The sequence below is a fragment of the Anser brachyrhynchus genome, assembly GCF_964034855.1.
Source record: "Anser brachyrhynchus genome assembly, chromosome: 21".
Lineage (NCBI taxonomy): Eukaryota > Metazoa > Chordata > Aves > Anseriformes > Anatidae > Anser > Anser brachyrhynchus.
Window position 1 is genome coordinate 8279913 of NC_137714.1, and position 13098 is coordinate 8293010.

At 49.3% G+C, this 13098-nt stretch overlaps 1 protein-coding gene across 10 annotated transcripts in view; it reads left to right on the forward strand.

Moving 5' to 3' along the window:
• PRDM16 (PR/SET domain 16) overlaps positions 1-13061 on the forward strand; it is a 313405-nt gene extending 300344 nt beyond the window's left edge. For 9 of the 10 annotated variants that reach the window (XM_080564622.1, XM_080564619.1, XM_080564616.1 and 6 more), the window contains 5 exons: positions 282-451; positions 1258-1432; positions 2684-2914; positions 3838-4012; positions 5897-13061. In XM_080564622.1, the coding sequence (XP_080420748.1) occupies positions 282-451; positions 1258-1432; positions 2684-2914; positions 3838-4012; positions 5897-6031 (886 nt within the window). In that variant the 3' untranslated portion in view covers positions 6032-13061. The remainder of the gene's footprint in view (positions 1-281; positions 452-1257; positions 1433-2683; positions 2915-3837; positions 4013-5896) is intronic. The other variant, XM_080564621.1, reaches the window with a different exon arrangement.
• Positions 13062-13098: the final 37 nt, after the last annotated feature.

The following is a 13098-nucleotide window of genomic DNA, read 5'->3' on the forward strand; positions in this document are numbered from 1 at the left end:
TCCTTTCTTATTTTTACATTGATGTGTGGAAAAGTAATTATTTTGTTTAAAAGTCTTATTTGTTTGGACGGCTCACTTCTTAATTAATCCTAATCCTTTCTTTGTGCTCCTTGAGTAACAATAATATTAGATTTGTCTGGAATGATTAATGCCTCGTGCGTTCCAGGTCCTCAGCTGAGTAAAGATTTATAGACCAACATTTTCTGGTTTTCTGGTAGTCAGATTTTTCTTTTTTTTTTCCTCTCACGTCGCACTCTTTGGCATTTGCTTCTATTTTTCAGGTGTAAATACTGTGACAGGTCATTCAGCATTTCCTCCAACCTCCAGCGGCACGTTCGAAACATCCATAACAAGGAGAAGCCATTCAAATGCCACCTGTGTAACCGATGCTTTGGGCAGCAGACCAACTTGGACCGACATCTTAAGAAACACGAACACGAGAATGTTCCAGGTAGCAAATGGCATTGCTGGGCGGTTCTGCTGGGGCGCCGGAGGGAGAAGACACCGCGGTCTCATCTCTCTGGTCACCTGGGGAGGCCTTCATGGAAAGCACTGTGTCTTTATGCCGAGCATCCTTAGGTAGCAAAAACCAAATGCCACCTCCTCATGCAGCCAATGATACGTGTGGCTGCAGTGCATCACGGTAACACGGGCACACATGCAGAGTACTCAGCTCTGCCACGCTCCCGGCAGGTCCGCGTGCCCTTTTCCACTCATGAAATAGCAGTGATGACACTAACCTCCTGGGGACGCTGTCCGGGGAGCGTAACCTCCCATCATGAGACCTTTTGGTACAAAGTTGTTGCAGACACACCAAACTTTACCAGGGGTTTTCAACCTGAAATGTATGTGTAGCTCTATGTGAAATCCAAGAAGATAAATAGACTTTGTCCTGAGAGAAAAACTGAAGGAAGAAATTCCTGTGCTGAAGCCAGCTAAGTGATCTCTCAGCCAAGGGAAAAGCTTTATGGTAAAGTCAAAGGCAAACAGCTATACAGCTATGGATAGTGGTTCCTGATTTGTATATACCATCCGTAAATGCTAAATACCATCCGTGTGTCTCTCTGTAGTTCAAGTCTGGAAAACATGAGCCTCTGTTGGCAGCTTTGGTCCATGAGATTTCTCTTAAATATTACATTCTCAATATATAGTGAGGGGATTGTTGCATAATGTTCCTCCTTGATTTTTCCTCTTAATAATAGCTTTGACAATATCTGATTGTTTCTCCTGTTCTCTTTTCTTGTTTCTCTCACTCAGTGAGCCAGCACTCTGGAGTCATTACAAACCACCTTGGGACCAGTGCCTCTTCCCCAAACTCGGAGTCAGACAACCATGCACTTTTAGATGAAAAAGAGGATTCGTATTTCTCTGAAATCAGAAATTTTATTGCAAATAGTGAAATGAATCAAGCATCAACTTTAGCAGATAAAAGGTAGACAAGCAAATAAAATTACCTGGTGTCGTTTATTGTTAACATGGTTAAAAGACCAGTCTCAGCCTCTGTCCTGCAGTACGTGATTTAAAACACTCAAAAGAGAGAAATGTAGAAATGTAGCAGTTTGGAAGGAAAATACAATCAACTTTAAGCTCTAAGCCTGGTATTAAATCGTTTCAGAAAGTGATTTAAGTTAGGAAGGCTTACACGAGAGATGCTAATATTCAGAGATGTAGCTGAAACCGGCGGGGACAAGTAATGGGGTTGTGCTACCAGAAGGCAGGCAGGCAGGTTGCTGCAGAGTTAGCTCCAGTGCAGCAGTTGTCATAAAATGCAATTTCATCACTAGATAAAAATGTCATTAGTGATCCGTTGACCTTCTGCCATAAAATCAGTTGGCCTGTTCTGTCAGAGATCAGAGGCACCTGCTTTTCTAGTCTTTCAGTTTGTTTCAGATCCGTCTGTATCTGTGGATTTCAGCAAATCTGAATGTATAACTCACACCTGCAGCTCTCTTGCTTTCACAAATAGCTATTCAATGCCAATATTAAGGTGCAAGTCCAGAATGTAAGTATGAGAAATCCACAGAATGATACAACCCACGTAGGGAACAGTAAGCAGTCTGGAACGTGCTGGCATAAAATTTCTGGTAAAGATGCTACGCTTACCTTACGTCACTTGGTGGCATCCTGTTGGGGTCTTAGTCCATAGCGCTGTTGATCACACTCTCATTCTCGTAATGTAATTTAAAACTCCTGATCTCTTGGAGTCTGCTCTGGGTGTGAATAAGCAAAGTAATGTGAGAGAGAATTTAGGCTGGCTGTTGGGTTATGCTGTGAGGAAGCTTCCTGCATCTGGTTGCTAAAAGGGAGGTTGTTCGAATACAGAAGCAGAGAGGAGGAAAGCCCCGTGTCCCACAGATGTTATATTATGAGATGGAAAAGCATCATTTAGATCCAGACTAGACAAAATTCTAGTTTGAAAAGCATTTGGGTTGGTATATACTTGACGTGCTCATTGGCTGTTAAGAAATTGTGAAGGCTGATTTTTAACTGCCTAAAACATGTCTGTTTTCCTTTTCCTTGCAGTGTAAATGATATGTGTATGTACAAAGATACATCTCTATATGTTTGCATGTATACACGTATATAAAATTAATAGTCTTACGTTACAGTGAAAAGGCACGACTTACTCATTTGGTATCTTTTCTTTTTCTTTTTTTCTTTCCCCCTTGACCAAATATTTCAGGCCAGAAATCCAGGATATTGATGGCAATTCCCAGTGTCATGGATTATCAAATGAGAAAACAGAAGATGTGGATGATGAAGATGAAGAACTGGAAGAGGAAGACGATGACAGCCTGACAGGGAAGTCACAGGATGAAACAGTATCACCCACCACAGAGCCCCGAGGAGCGTATGAGGATGAAGAAGATGAAGAGCCCACATCTCTCAACATGAGCTTTGACCACACCCGAAGGTGAGGTGGGCTGTTCCCTTTGAGAAGTCAAATGTGGGCCAGACTTCTGACCCTGTGTCACTGGTAGATTGTGAGTGCTACTGTTTTATTTTTCAAGCCATATATCATACCTCCAGTTTGATTTAAGCATTCACTTGAAAGATTCCATTTTCACCGTGGTGGGGGATACGAAACAAGTGGACTGCAAGGAGAATCTGTGATAAGATGGATATCCAAGACTTGAGGAGTTAATAACAGGAAAAGAGTTAGTCCAAAACAGAAAACACCTTTTCCGCATACCACAGTTCAGTGGATAATGTCCGTCTCTAAAACCCTGGTCAGGGCAAAGGGAGAGGCATGTGTATACAACCCAATTTGTACTGCGCAAAATGTTGACTTCAAGTGAAGTCACCAGAGCGCTGGGAAAAAGTGATTTTTTCTTCCTGAGGTCAAGCCATATCTAGACACCTTCAAAATTAATTTGTTGGACATGGTGTAGGCTTAGCATCGCTTTTTCTGCCTCAGTTTGATATTCCTAACAAATGTCCTGTGATGCAAAGAGCAGCCTCTTATTTAGTCTCAGTGCATCGCTATTTTCATTGCTACTCAGAAAGCAGCAGCGTTCTGTGGACACGGACACACTGTCGGACGTGTTGGGGAGTGGACAGCAACTGGACACCTCCACACAGTGAACTGTAGTCAGGCTGAACCACCAATATTTAGAGCACTAATGCTTGTACGTGCGTAGTCATGCTCTCCACTTTTTCTTTACTCCTTGCACTTTGTGTCATTTCTGTGTTCGTCTGTCTGTCCGCTCACGCATGTGGCTTTGAGACCCCCATGGGATGTGCATGCAGGCACTGGGTTAGCACCACTCACATCGGTCTGTGAACGGTGAGACGAGCTAACAACAGGTCAACCCCTTCCCCTGGTCATTGGTACAGGTGTATTGAGGAGGACGAAGCCGGCTTGTTAGATTTGGAGCAGATGCCGAATTTTGGGAAGGGGCTGGATCTTCGCAAAGCAGCCGAGGAAGCATTTGAAGTTAAAGATGTGTTTAATTCCACCTTAGACTCTGAGACAATAAAACAGACTCTGTACAGGCAGGCTAAAAACCAGGTGGGTATATGACAGAACATTTTATCTAGCTTGCCGCCAGCATGTACTATAGGATTAGCAAGCAGCTGGCCTCCTTTAGCTAAGGTTTATTTTCCCCTTCCAGTGAGCAGGAATTCTGACTGTAATAAGTGAATCGTGTGGGAACTGTGTCTTGTTGCAACTATACAGAAATTGAGAAGAAATGGAGTGGGCGGCAGTTCTAGGTCACCAGGTCAATTTATCATTAAGCCTGTGTTGTGAGAACGTGCTTATAGAGAAAGATAGCGGCATCTGTCTGTTTCTATCTGTCTGTATAAATGTCTTTTTTCTGACTATTATGTATTTATGCTTCACTGTGCTGGACAGGAGAGCTCACACTCAACACTTCTAACTGTACGCCTCTAAGAAAGGTGCTCGGTGTTACTGCCCAACTGTCATCGTTGGCTATGTAGGGAATTTGGGCTTCTGCTTTCAGAGAACCACTTTGCACCTAGCTAGGAACGTGGTGTAAAGTGAAGGGTGTGAATAATGTCCATCCTGACAAGTGTCAAGTATGTTAGTGGAGGCTTGATGATATTTAATACGGGGGATAAGCTCAGCTGTTGCACTGGAGTCCTTTTCTAACCTTCAAGCAGCAGAATGTGTCTTGAAATCTGTCCCCAATGTCCAGCAAAGCAGTAGCTTAATGCAGCCGCCATGCAGAACAAGATTTTTGATTTATCATCAGCTGGAATTTGTGAAGTTTTGTCCTCCACGGTAGGTGCTAGGGCTAAAGCTGGGGAAGGGACAGGACGTGGCTTTTTTTCCAGGGGAAACTAAGTAAAGCACAAGCCACTTGCCTAACTCTTACATGTGTCCTGTTACTAATATGGCAAATGTACTAACTACCTGGGAAAGCTTGCTCCTTTCAAATTCATCCTACTTCGTTAGGTCTGTCTGATGCTTGGCAGGGGTCTGTGTTTTTTGAACCAGGCTCATACTGTATGAGGTGCAAGCCTGGTTACGCTTAAATGGCAATAAGTAATTTAAACAATTTGAACCAGGGAATGCAGTCGTAAAACACCATTTGTGTGAGCAGCACAGCGCTCCTTGGGAGCTGTCTGTCTTTTACACACTTTGAGAAGCGTGCATGTCCTTAGCGCTCCCAGGCTGAACCTCTTTCAGCACGTGCCTCCGGCAGATGGTGTGTTGACTTGACAAGTAGGTCTGACTCTCAGCCTGAAGAGGCTGAAGTCGGACGACCGGTTGGTATTGTCACCATCACAGGAGCACTGCTAAGGGCCCTGCTGCACCGAGTGTTGTACCAGTGCCCCAGATGAGGTGTGGTCTTTGGCTGTTGCCCCGCAAAGGCTTGTGCCTGGGTGGGTGCAGCCCCAGTGTGAAGGAGAGGGCTGCACAGCCACCGCTGCACTCACACCTGGGAGCATCCATCGCACCAGCTGGCGCAGGATGGGGGAAGCTGTGTCCTCCGCTGTTTCGTGTCACAGGTGGCACTTACACAGGCTTTTACCTGCAGTACGTGAGGTTATCACCTACCCAAGGCTTCACATTTGTTTGGGCTGTGAAAGGACGCAAAGGGCGTATGAGTCTTGGAAGAGGGAGAGCATCTGGGTTGGAGAAGCAGTCAGGTCCTGTGGTAGCAGACACAAGTCTCCCTGCAAATTTTCAGCAGACACTTAACCGCTTCACTGCAGCAGTGACCCAACAAGAACATACGAGCACACTGGGAACACCAACGAGCTTTCCATGCCTGTGTTCCTGAACACCGGCAAGATTCTTAGCCCAGGCCAAAGGCTGCTGGCAATCTTATGTTTTGGTGAGGTCGTGCTGTGCTTCGCACAGGTTATTGTGGCCTGTCCTGCGTGCATATTCACACGTCCCCTGCGTTGCTCTCTTCTCCTGCAGGCTTATGCAATGATGCTGTCCCTGTCTGAGAACGCTCCCCTCCACACGTCCTCCCAGAACTCCCTGGGTGCTTGGTTGGACATGGCAGGAGCAGCTTCAGAGTCGGGGACCTTTAACCCTATCAACCACCTCTGAGAGGTCAACAAGGCACTGGCCAGAGTCCCAGCGAGGAGGCGGTGGTGCTGCAATTATCCTAGCAAAAATCCCAGCGAGCAGAAGATGGATGAGAGGGCCTCAGGAGTCGCCTGGACTTTTGGCTGAGAAAGAAACCTGTCGCATCCGACCTACAAGTCCTGCATTTTTACCTGTCCAGAGTTTTCATTTGTAATTTATCAGAACGAACCTCTCCAGAACTGGATAACTGATGCAGCCCCAGGATTTCAGTCTGTAGGAATAGCATAAGCAAGACATGAATTGCAACAGTGCAATCAAATATTGATCCCTCTAACATTACGAGAAGGTATCACTGCGCCAGTGAAGCCCGCATATAAATCACATCTTGAAACCATTCGGTAGCTTAATCCCCTCAACTCAGCCAAATAATGGGATAGCAAGGAAGCAGAGCCGGGTCGGACCTATCCCTGGTGCAATTCTGACAGAGTCACGGGAGTTACACCAGGGAAGGGTAAATTTAATTGACCTCAGAAAGAATCTGAACTTGTGCACTCCCACAGAAATACGCCCTATCCTTTGTTCCCAACCAAACCTACTGGCACAGCCCAAAGCTTCTCGAGCGTGAGGCCACGCTGCCTACAGTCATGCTACGCTACATGCGGTGTCCCGGTTGAGAAATCTTCAGCCTGGAGCATTGCTGAGGCTGGGTTGTTGGTGTATCATGCAAATACGTGGTTCACAGTCATCGGCTGTGCCCTGAAAGCCCTTCTGCCTGTGCCTGCGCCGCAAGGCTGGGAGAGCTTCCATCTCTGGTAGTGCCTGCGAGCCCGATCTGCTGCCTGCGCTCGGAGCATCCCGAGTGCTTCAGAACAAAATCCGTGCTCAGAAAATCTCCGGCGAGCGGGGCGGTGGCATTCGGCCCCGCTCTGGCCCCGTGCCTCACGGCAGGGCCGCTTGGACCTCCCCAGGTGTGAGCACCCCGGGTAAATCCGTGCCCGAGAGGTGCGGGTGTGTGCGGGGAGGTGCGGGGCGGGCAGGTCTGGCCTGCGGCGGGGCGCTCGCGGCTTCTGCTTCACCTCCCAGGGTTTGCTTCAGAGTGGTGTCTTTTCGGTGTCGGCAGTATCTGGGAATTGTGGCAGGCATTTCTGACTCCTGCCGTTGTTTTGGTTTGCTGGATGGTTGTTTGTGGGCAGCACACTGCCGGTTGGCCGGTAATTTTAATAGGAAGGTTAAAGTTCCCTTGCTTCAGCAGTGTCAGGGGTCCAACCCACTATTCGAGCACATATAAGAACAGAATTGTCTTTCTGACTCTAAAATTGCTCACAGATATTTTATGAGTGATTTCAAATTGCTTCAAAGTCTCATCTTTTTTTTACCGACACAAAGCAGCCTCCAGAAATGCTGTGGCGTTCGTGCCGTTGTGCGTTGTGATTACAGTCCGGTGTTGCAGCAGTGATTTTGCAGGTAAAGCTGAATTTCTGAATGGTCTGGGAAGTGATGAGACCTATTGCAAAGAACAACATTGGCTATACGGATAAAATTTAGGATGCGTGTCCTGAGAGTTTGCTATTTACCACATGATAAAAATGAGAATTTCCGAGGCTTGGACTGCTGCTACCACCGAGTGAACGCCGGCTGGAGCCTGGGGTGCTCTGGCAGCCTGGCTGTGCAAAGCCGGTGAGGCCAGGAGGAGCCTTTCCCCTCGGGTCTGCAATATTTTAGTGCCAGTGTGCTTCTGGCAGGTATCATATCTGGTAGTAACTGCCTGCAGGCCGGGGTTGGCGGCTGGTTTCAGAGGGGCAGCACACGGTGGTCAGTATATCTGCCTGTAAGTACTTGACATGCTCAGGCTCTGCCGACTTTGAAAGAAACCAGAGAAGAGCTCCTGTGCCAGTCCAGGATGGAGAAACACAACACGGGAGCCCCGTTCCAGCACGCTGAAACGAAGGAAACAGCTGCTCAGATAAAGCGGAGGTCTTGTTAGGGACCCTTCGTGATTCGCTCTTTGCAGCCCGGAGCACACCTGGGGCTGGCTTTGGATAGCCAGGAGCCTCAGACCACCTGAGAAGCAAAGCGTCTCTATACGTCGGTATAGGAGGAACAAAAGGTAAACTGGCGGCGTCGGTGTATTTTCCGAGAAAATTTACCCTTCCCATTTGGTTCTCCACATCGCCCTGTGAAAGTGCCCAAGGCTCTGAATCCACCAGGCAGCGGAAGCCGAACTGCTCCATGTATTTGCACAAAGCTCCCGGGCGGACACGGCCCAGGACCCGGCACTGTCAGGAGGCACCGGTCTGCGAGCGGCGCTGGGACGCCCCCAGCCCCTGCTGCCCGCTCGCTGCTGCTGCAGCACCGCCCTGCCCAGGCGCTCGGCCTTTAAATTATTCCCCCAGGGGCCAACTGAAAATAATAAAAGAACTGTTTTCTCTTCCGGAGGGAATTTATTTTAATCTGTACATACCTTGTAATTTTTTGCTAATTCTTTTCTTATTTTATTTCTTCCTTAACAGTATTTTTTGCATTAGATATCATTATTGTGAAGAAATAATGTTAATATAAGTATGTAGTGAAGGACCAAACTGGTGTAATTGAGGTTGTATGTTGTATGATCGATAACCAGGGAGTAGGAAGAGTTTGTTAACGTGCCAAACGACCCCGATTAATCCTGCTATTCTTGCCGCCCGTTCTCCAGACAATCATACGTTTTGTTACCCTCGCGGTTAGGTGCCAGCTGCATCCGACTCCGGTTCCTATTTATTTCCTTGGTGGGCTGGGAAGCAAAAGCAGCCTCCGCCGAGCCAGCCCTGCGCCGGCGGGGGGACGGGGAAGCGCTCGGCCACGGGACGGCTCGGCTCCGCGGCACCCAGGCGCCAGGAGACACCGAGCGGTGGCACGGATCCGTCCCTGCCCTGGGGAAGCCCGAACGCCTGGCTCCTGCTGCTGGCCTCCTGCGTGCCCGGAGCGAGCCGAGCCCCCTCTGAGCGGGGAGCGCGGCCGCGGCTGCCTCGGTGGGACGTTTGCTCGCCCTGCCCCAGGGCTCTGCGCGACACCGAAGGCAGCTTCGAAGAGGTCGGCATCACACTCCTCGGCACGGGGAGCCCCCGGAGCAGCAGCGAGCTGGTCTCCAAAGCGGGGGCCAAGTACTGAGCAATGCAAATGTTACTGTGGGGTTTGTGGGTTGGTGTTTTTTGTTTTTTTTTTTGGTCTTCCCTTCAGCATCTCAGCCCTCCGTTCTGTTGCGTCGTGTCTCCAGAGGAGCAGGTCGGCGGCTCCCTGGGGGCAGCTCCCCGTGGCTCTGCCTCGTGCGGCATGCTGCTGGCCAGGGGCACGGGCCAGGGATCGAGGACATGAAAAATAGAGCTTTTTAAATCATGAAATGATTATTTTTTTCTTTTTGCATTTTCCTAATTCAGTTTTCTTCCCGTTTTCTCGAGCTAGTGCCTCTGCTTGCTTTAGGACCTCCTGACTCCTCTAATTTAGCACTGATGACAAGTTTTAATTTTTCCACAGTTAAATAAAGAGAAAGCCTCACTGAATTTCTATTTATCTTGTAGCTCTCATTCAATTGCACTTAAAATGTGTTGCAGCTCGTAGCAGATGTGTAGGTTTTGCTTTGCGATTTTGGACAAAAGCGGTCACTTAGCTTTGAAGGATGTTTCCCAAGACGTGCACGTGTCGAGGACGGCTCTGCCGTCAGGACGGAGCTGGCTCGCTGGCACGGGCAGGTCCCCCCAGCTCCAGGGGACACGGAGCTGTAGTGCCTAAGGACACCCGGTGCCACCCGGTGCCACTAGCACGGCGTGCTCAGGACCCCCCGATGGCGGTGCGGTGCAGCAGGGCGCGTAGTTGCAGCGGTTTCAGTACGGCCTGGCGTTGGTGTGAAAGCGCGGGCAGCACGCGAGGGGTGATGCAAAGCGAGGATATCTGCGCAGGAGCTATTTATTACGTGTAGCGCCACATCTCGTAGCCATACTGCCGCGACAGCAAGGGGCCGGGGGCAGGCTGCGGGATGTTTCCTATCCCCAGCTGTGGCCGAAGGTCGCTGCAGCAAAGAGCAACTGTAAGGGTCCCGTGGGGCTTCTGAGCGCCGCGGGGCCGTGTCCCCCCCCTGCGAGCCCACCACAGAGGAGGACGCAGGCCCGAGGCATGCGCTCGGCTGCGGGGTTTTGAGCAGCAATGGGAACGGCCGGGGCTGGGGCACGGAGCTGGCAGAGCAGCGGCAGTGCCGAGGGTGTGGGTGCACCCAGGGGAGCTGTGCACACCGGCAGGAGCTGCCTGCGCTGCCCTTCGGTGCCCGGGGACGTCCCGCGGGGCAGCCGGCTGCGCTGCCTGCGCGCTGTTCGTTCGTGGTCGCAGCGGAGAGGAGCAGAGGCGCGGGGCTGGAGAGGCGCGGCTCGGTGTCAGCAGCAAACCCAACCCAGGCAGGGTGCGACAGCAAAACCCGAGCTGGGTCTGCTAAACCGCATCCCAGGACAAAGCGCGGAGCTCGGTTTCTGTCTTGCTTAAAACAAAGTAGTGGAAGCGTTCGGGTTCTCCTTCAGCAGCACTTAGGCTCTCGGTAGATGTTCCTGAAAGCGGCTTCTCACTTCCTACGAAGCATTTCGAAAGCACTTGCACAACGACGTGAACGTGTTTAGACTCTAAGCATCAAAGCACTGGATTGTGAGCCCCCTCCCCTCAGCCAGTTTCAACCTACTGACTTACATTCGATTTTTACGTGCTGTACTGTGTGTGTGTGTGTGTGGCGGGGAAGGGGGAGCACCGTGGTGGAGGAGCCTGCGCTTCGCCGCCTGCCTCAGACCCGGCGGGGAGCGCGGCACGGTGCTGGTAACATCAGGGCAAAACCCTCTGCTCCTGGGTGACGGTCAGTGGTGTGCTCACAAAGCCATGAACCTTTTTCTCTGTAGTGTTGAGTGATACTGTGATTAAAATGTTATTGAATGATTCCAAGATTATTTTTTTCTTCTGTCATTAATTCTTATTACCACTTTGGAAAAAGAATGAAAAAGAAAAAAAAGGCAGCTTTGATTTCCAAATGTGCAATTCACATGTGAACAAAGTAATTCTGAAAGTAATTCTCAATGTCTTTTACATTCTCGTTGCTCTCTTCAAAGCAAGAGATGTTTTGCCCTGATGTCATTTCCAGCCTGCAGAAGATGTAATTTAAAACATATATATATTGTGCTTGCAAGAATCATAAATCTGTGCATCCCATGTCATTCCTTTTCCCATTGTTACAATACAGATATGATTTAGTTTTTTTTTTTTCTTTAGAACTGTATAGTGTTTTTTTTAAATCAATTGTAAATGTCTGGTTTTCATATAATGTTTAAAAAACATTGAGAAAGAGGATGGTGCTTGTTCCATATCATTCTTGATTGTATATTGCTTCTGTTATGTTTATAAGTAAACTGTGCATGACTTGTGTTTAGCAGTCATTATTGTGTCTGTTTGTGAAATTTTTATTAAAAAGAAAAAAATTCCGTAGATGCACTTATTGTATATGTGATTAGATTTTGCGTCCGAGGCTAGAAGCCTTGAACTGCCAAGAAAGAAAAAAAAAAAAAGTGTTGGCAGTTATTAATTAATATGAAATCGCTTTGTTGGGAGCATAATGAAATAAAAGATATGAAGTGTAGAAAATAATTAAAAAAGCGATTTTACAAATTTCATTTTGATGCTTGTGATAAAAGACAAATGTACTTGTGTAGAGAAATTCCTTTAAAATAATGAATAGAAAAAGCTGATTTTGAGGTTAATGCTGTAGAATAGGAATGTATACCAAATGTAATCTTTCCAATGCTACAATGAATTTATACATGAGATTGATATGCAATAAACCTGTGTGCTTTTATAAGCAGTGGTCCTGCGAGCTTTTTTTTTCTGGGAGGAGTGGCAGAGGCACAGCACCGGGCGCAGCGGTGGGGTGGTGTAAGTTGTGTGTAAGCTTTGGTGTAAGCTGTACGGGTGTAGTACGGAGAGCACGCCCTGAAGGCAACGCAGTGCTACTAGGGATGTGTAGGGGGAGAGTTCATCCCTCCTGCTGCCCGGCCGTGCCTGCGTCCTCCTCGGGGGAAAGGTCCCGGGAGGAAGAGCGAGAACGGGGCCGGGGCCGGGTTGCCCAGAGGCTCGGGAGCTGTTTGGAAGTGGCAGGGACTCTGTCCCTTCACAGCTGAGAGCGGCGAGTTAGCGACTAGCTGGTGATAGCGGTCAGAGGTTTCAGCGGGGGCACCGGGAGCAAAAATGACTTGAAAGCAGGGCCTTTGAGCTAACAACGCGCATTACAAAACCGGTGAATGGTCTCTGCTTCAAAAAGTCATTCAGCGTGATCAAATGATGGGATCCCACATCCCGCATAATAGCACTTCCCTGGAGTTTGCCATGCGAGGGCTTCAGTCGTGGCTGAACTCTTGAGTAGGAGCCCTCTGCATCTCTGTGACGGCTGGCAACCTTTCTGCTTATTAGCCCCGGAGGGAAAGAAAAAAGTCTCTCGGATAAGAAAGCCCTGATAATAGCGCGATTGTCTGGCGAGGGGAGAGCGGGGTCTTTTAAAAGAATATTGCCGACAAGTGGACTTTGTCATCCAGAAGGCACTTGAGATTCACCATAAACCAGGGAGAAAAAGGCTCCATTTTTAATGGGGAAAAAAAAAAATCAGAGCGGGGGGCACAAGAGAAGGTCAGGGAAAAATCTGTTCCCAGTAAACACCCGGCGCGGAGCCCGGCCTCAGCAGGCAACTGGGCCCCGGGGCGGCTGCCCCCAGCCCGGCCCTTGGGCCCTCCCCACCCCAAAGGGCAAAACGCCGCTCCGGGGCCCCGAAGCGCCGGGGACGGATGCTCTGTGCCCCCACAGGGACAGCCTGGGGCCTCTTCCAGCCGCTGGAGACCCAGCTGCGAGGCTGAGCCTCGTGTGCCCTTAGTGAGGGACAATCCCTGGCCCAGCTGAGCTGCCTGTGGCTGCTCAGGCGCCGAGGACGGTTGGAGGAGCAGCCTTCGGTCGCCCATCAACGCGCCGGGTGCCCCCCAGCCTCCCCGGGAGGGCGGCTTTGTGGAGCGGGGATGCCCCAGGAGCATGGCTTGGGGCTGGGG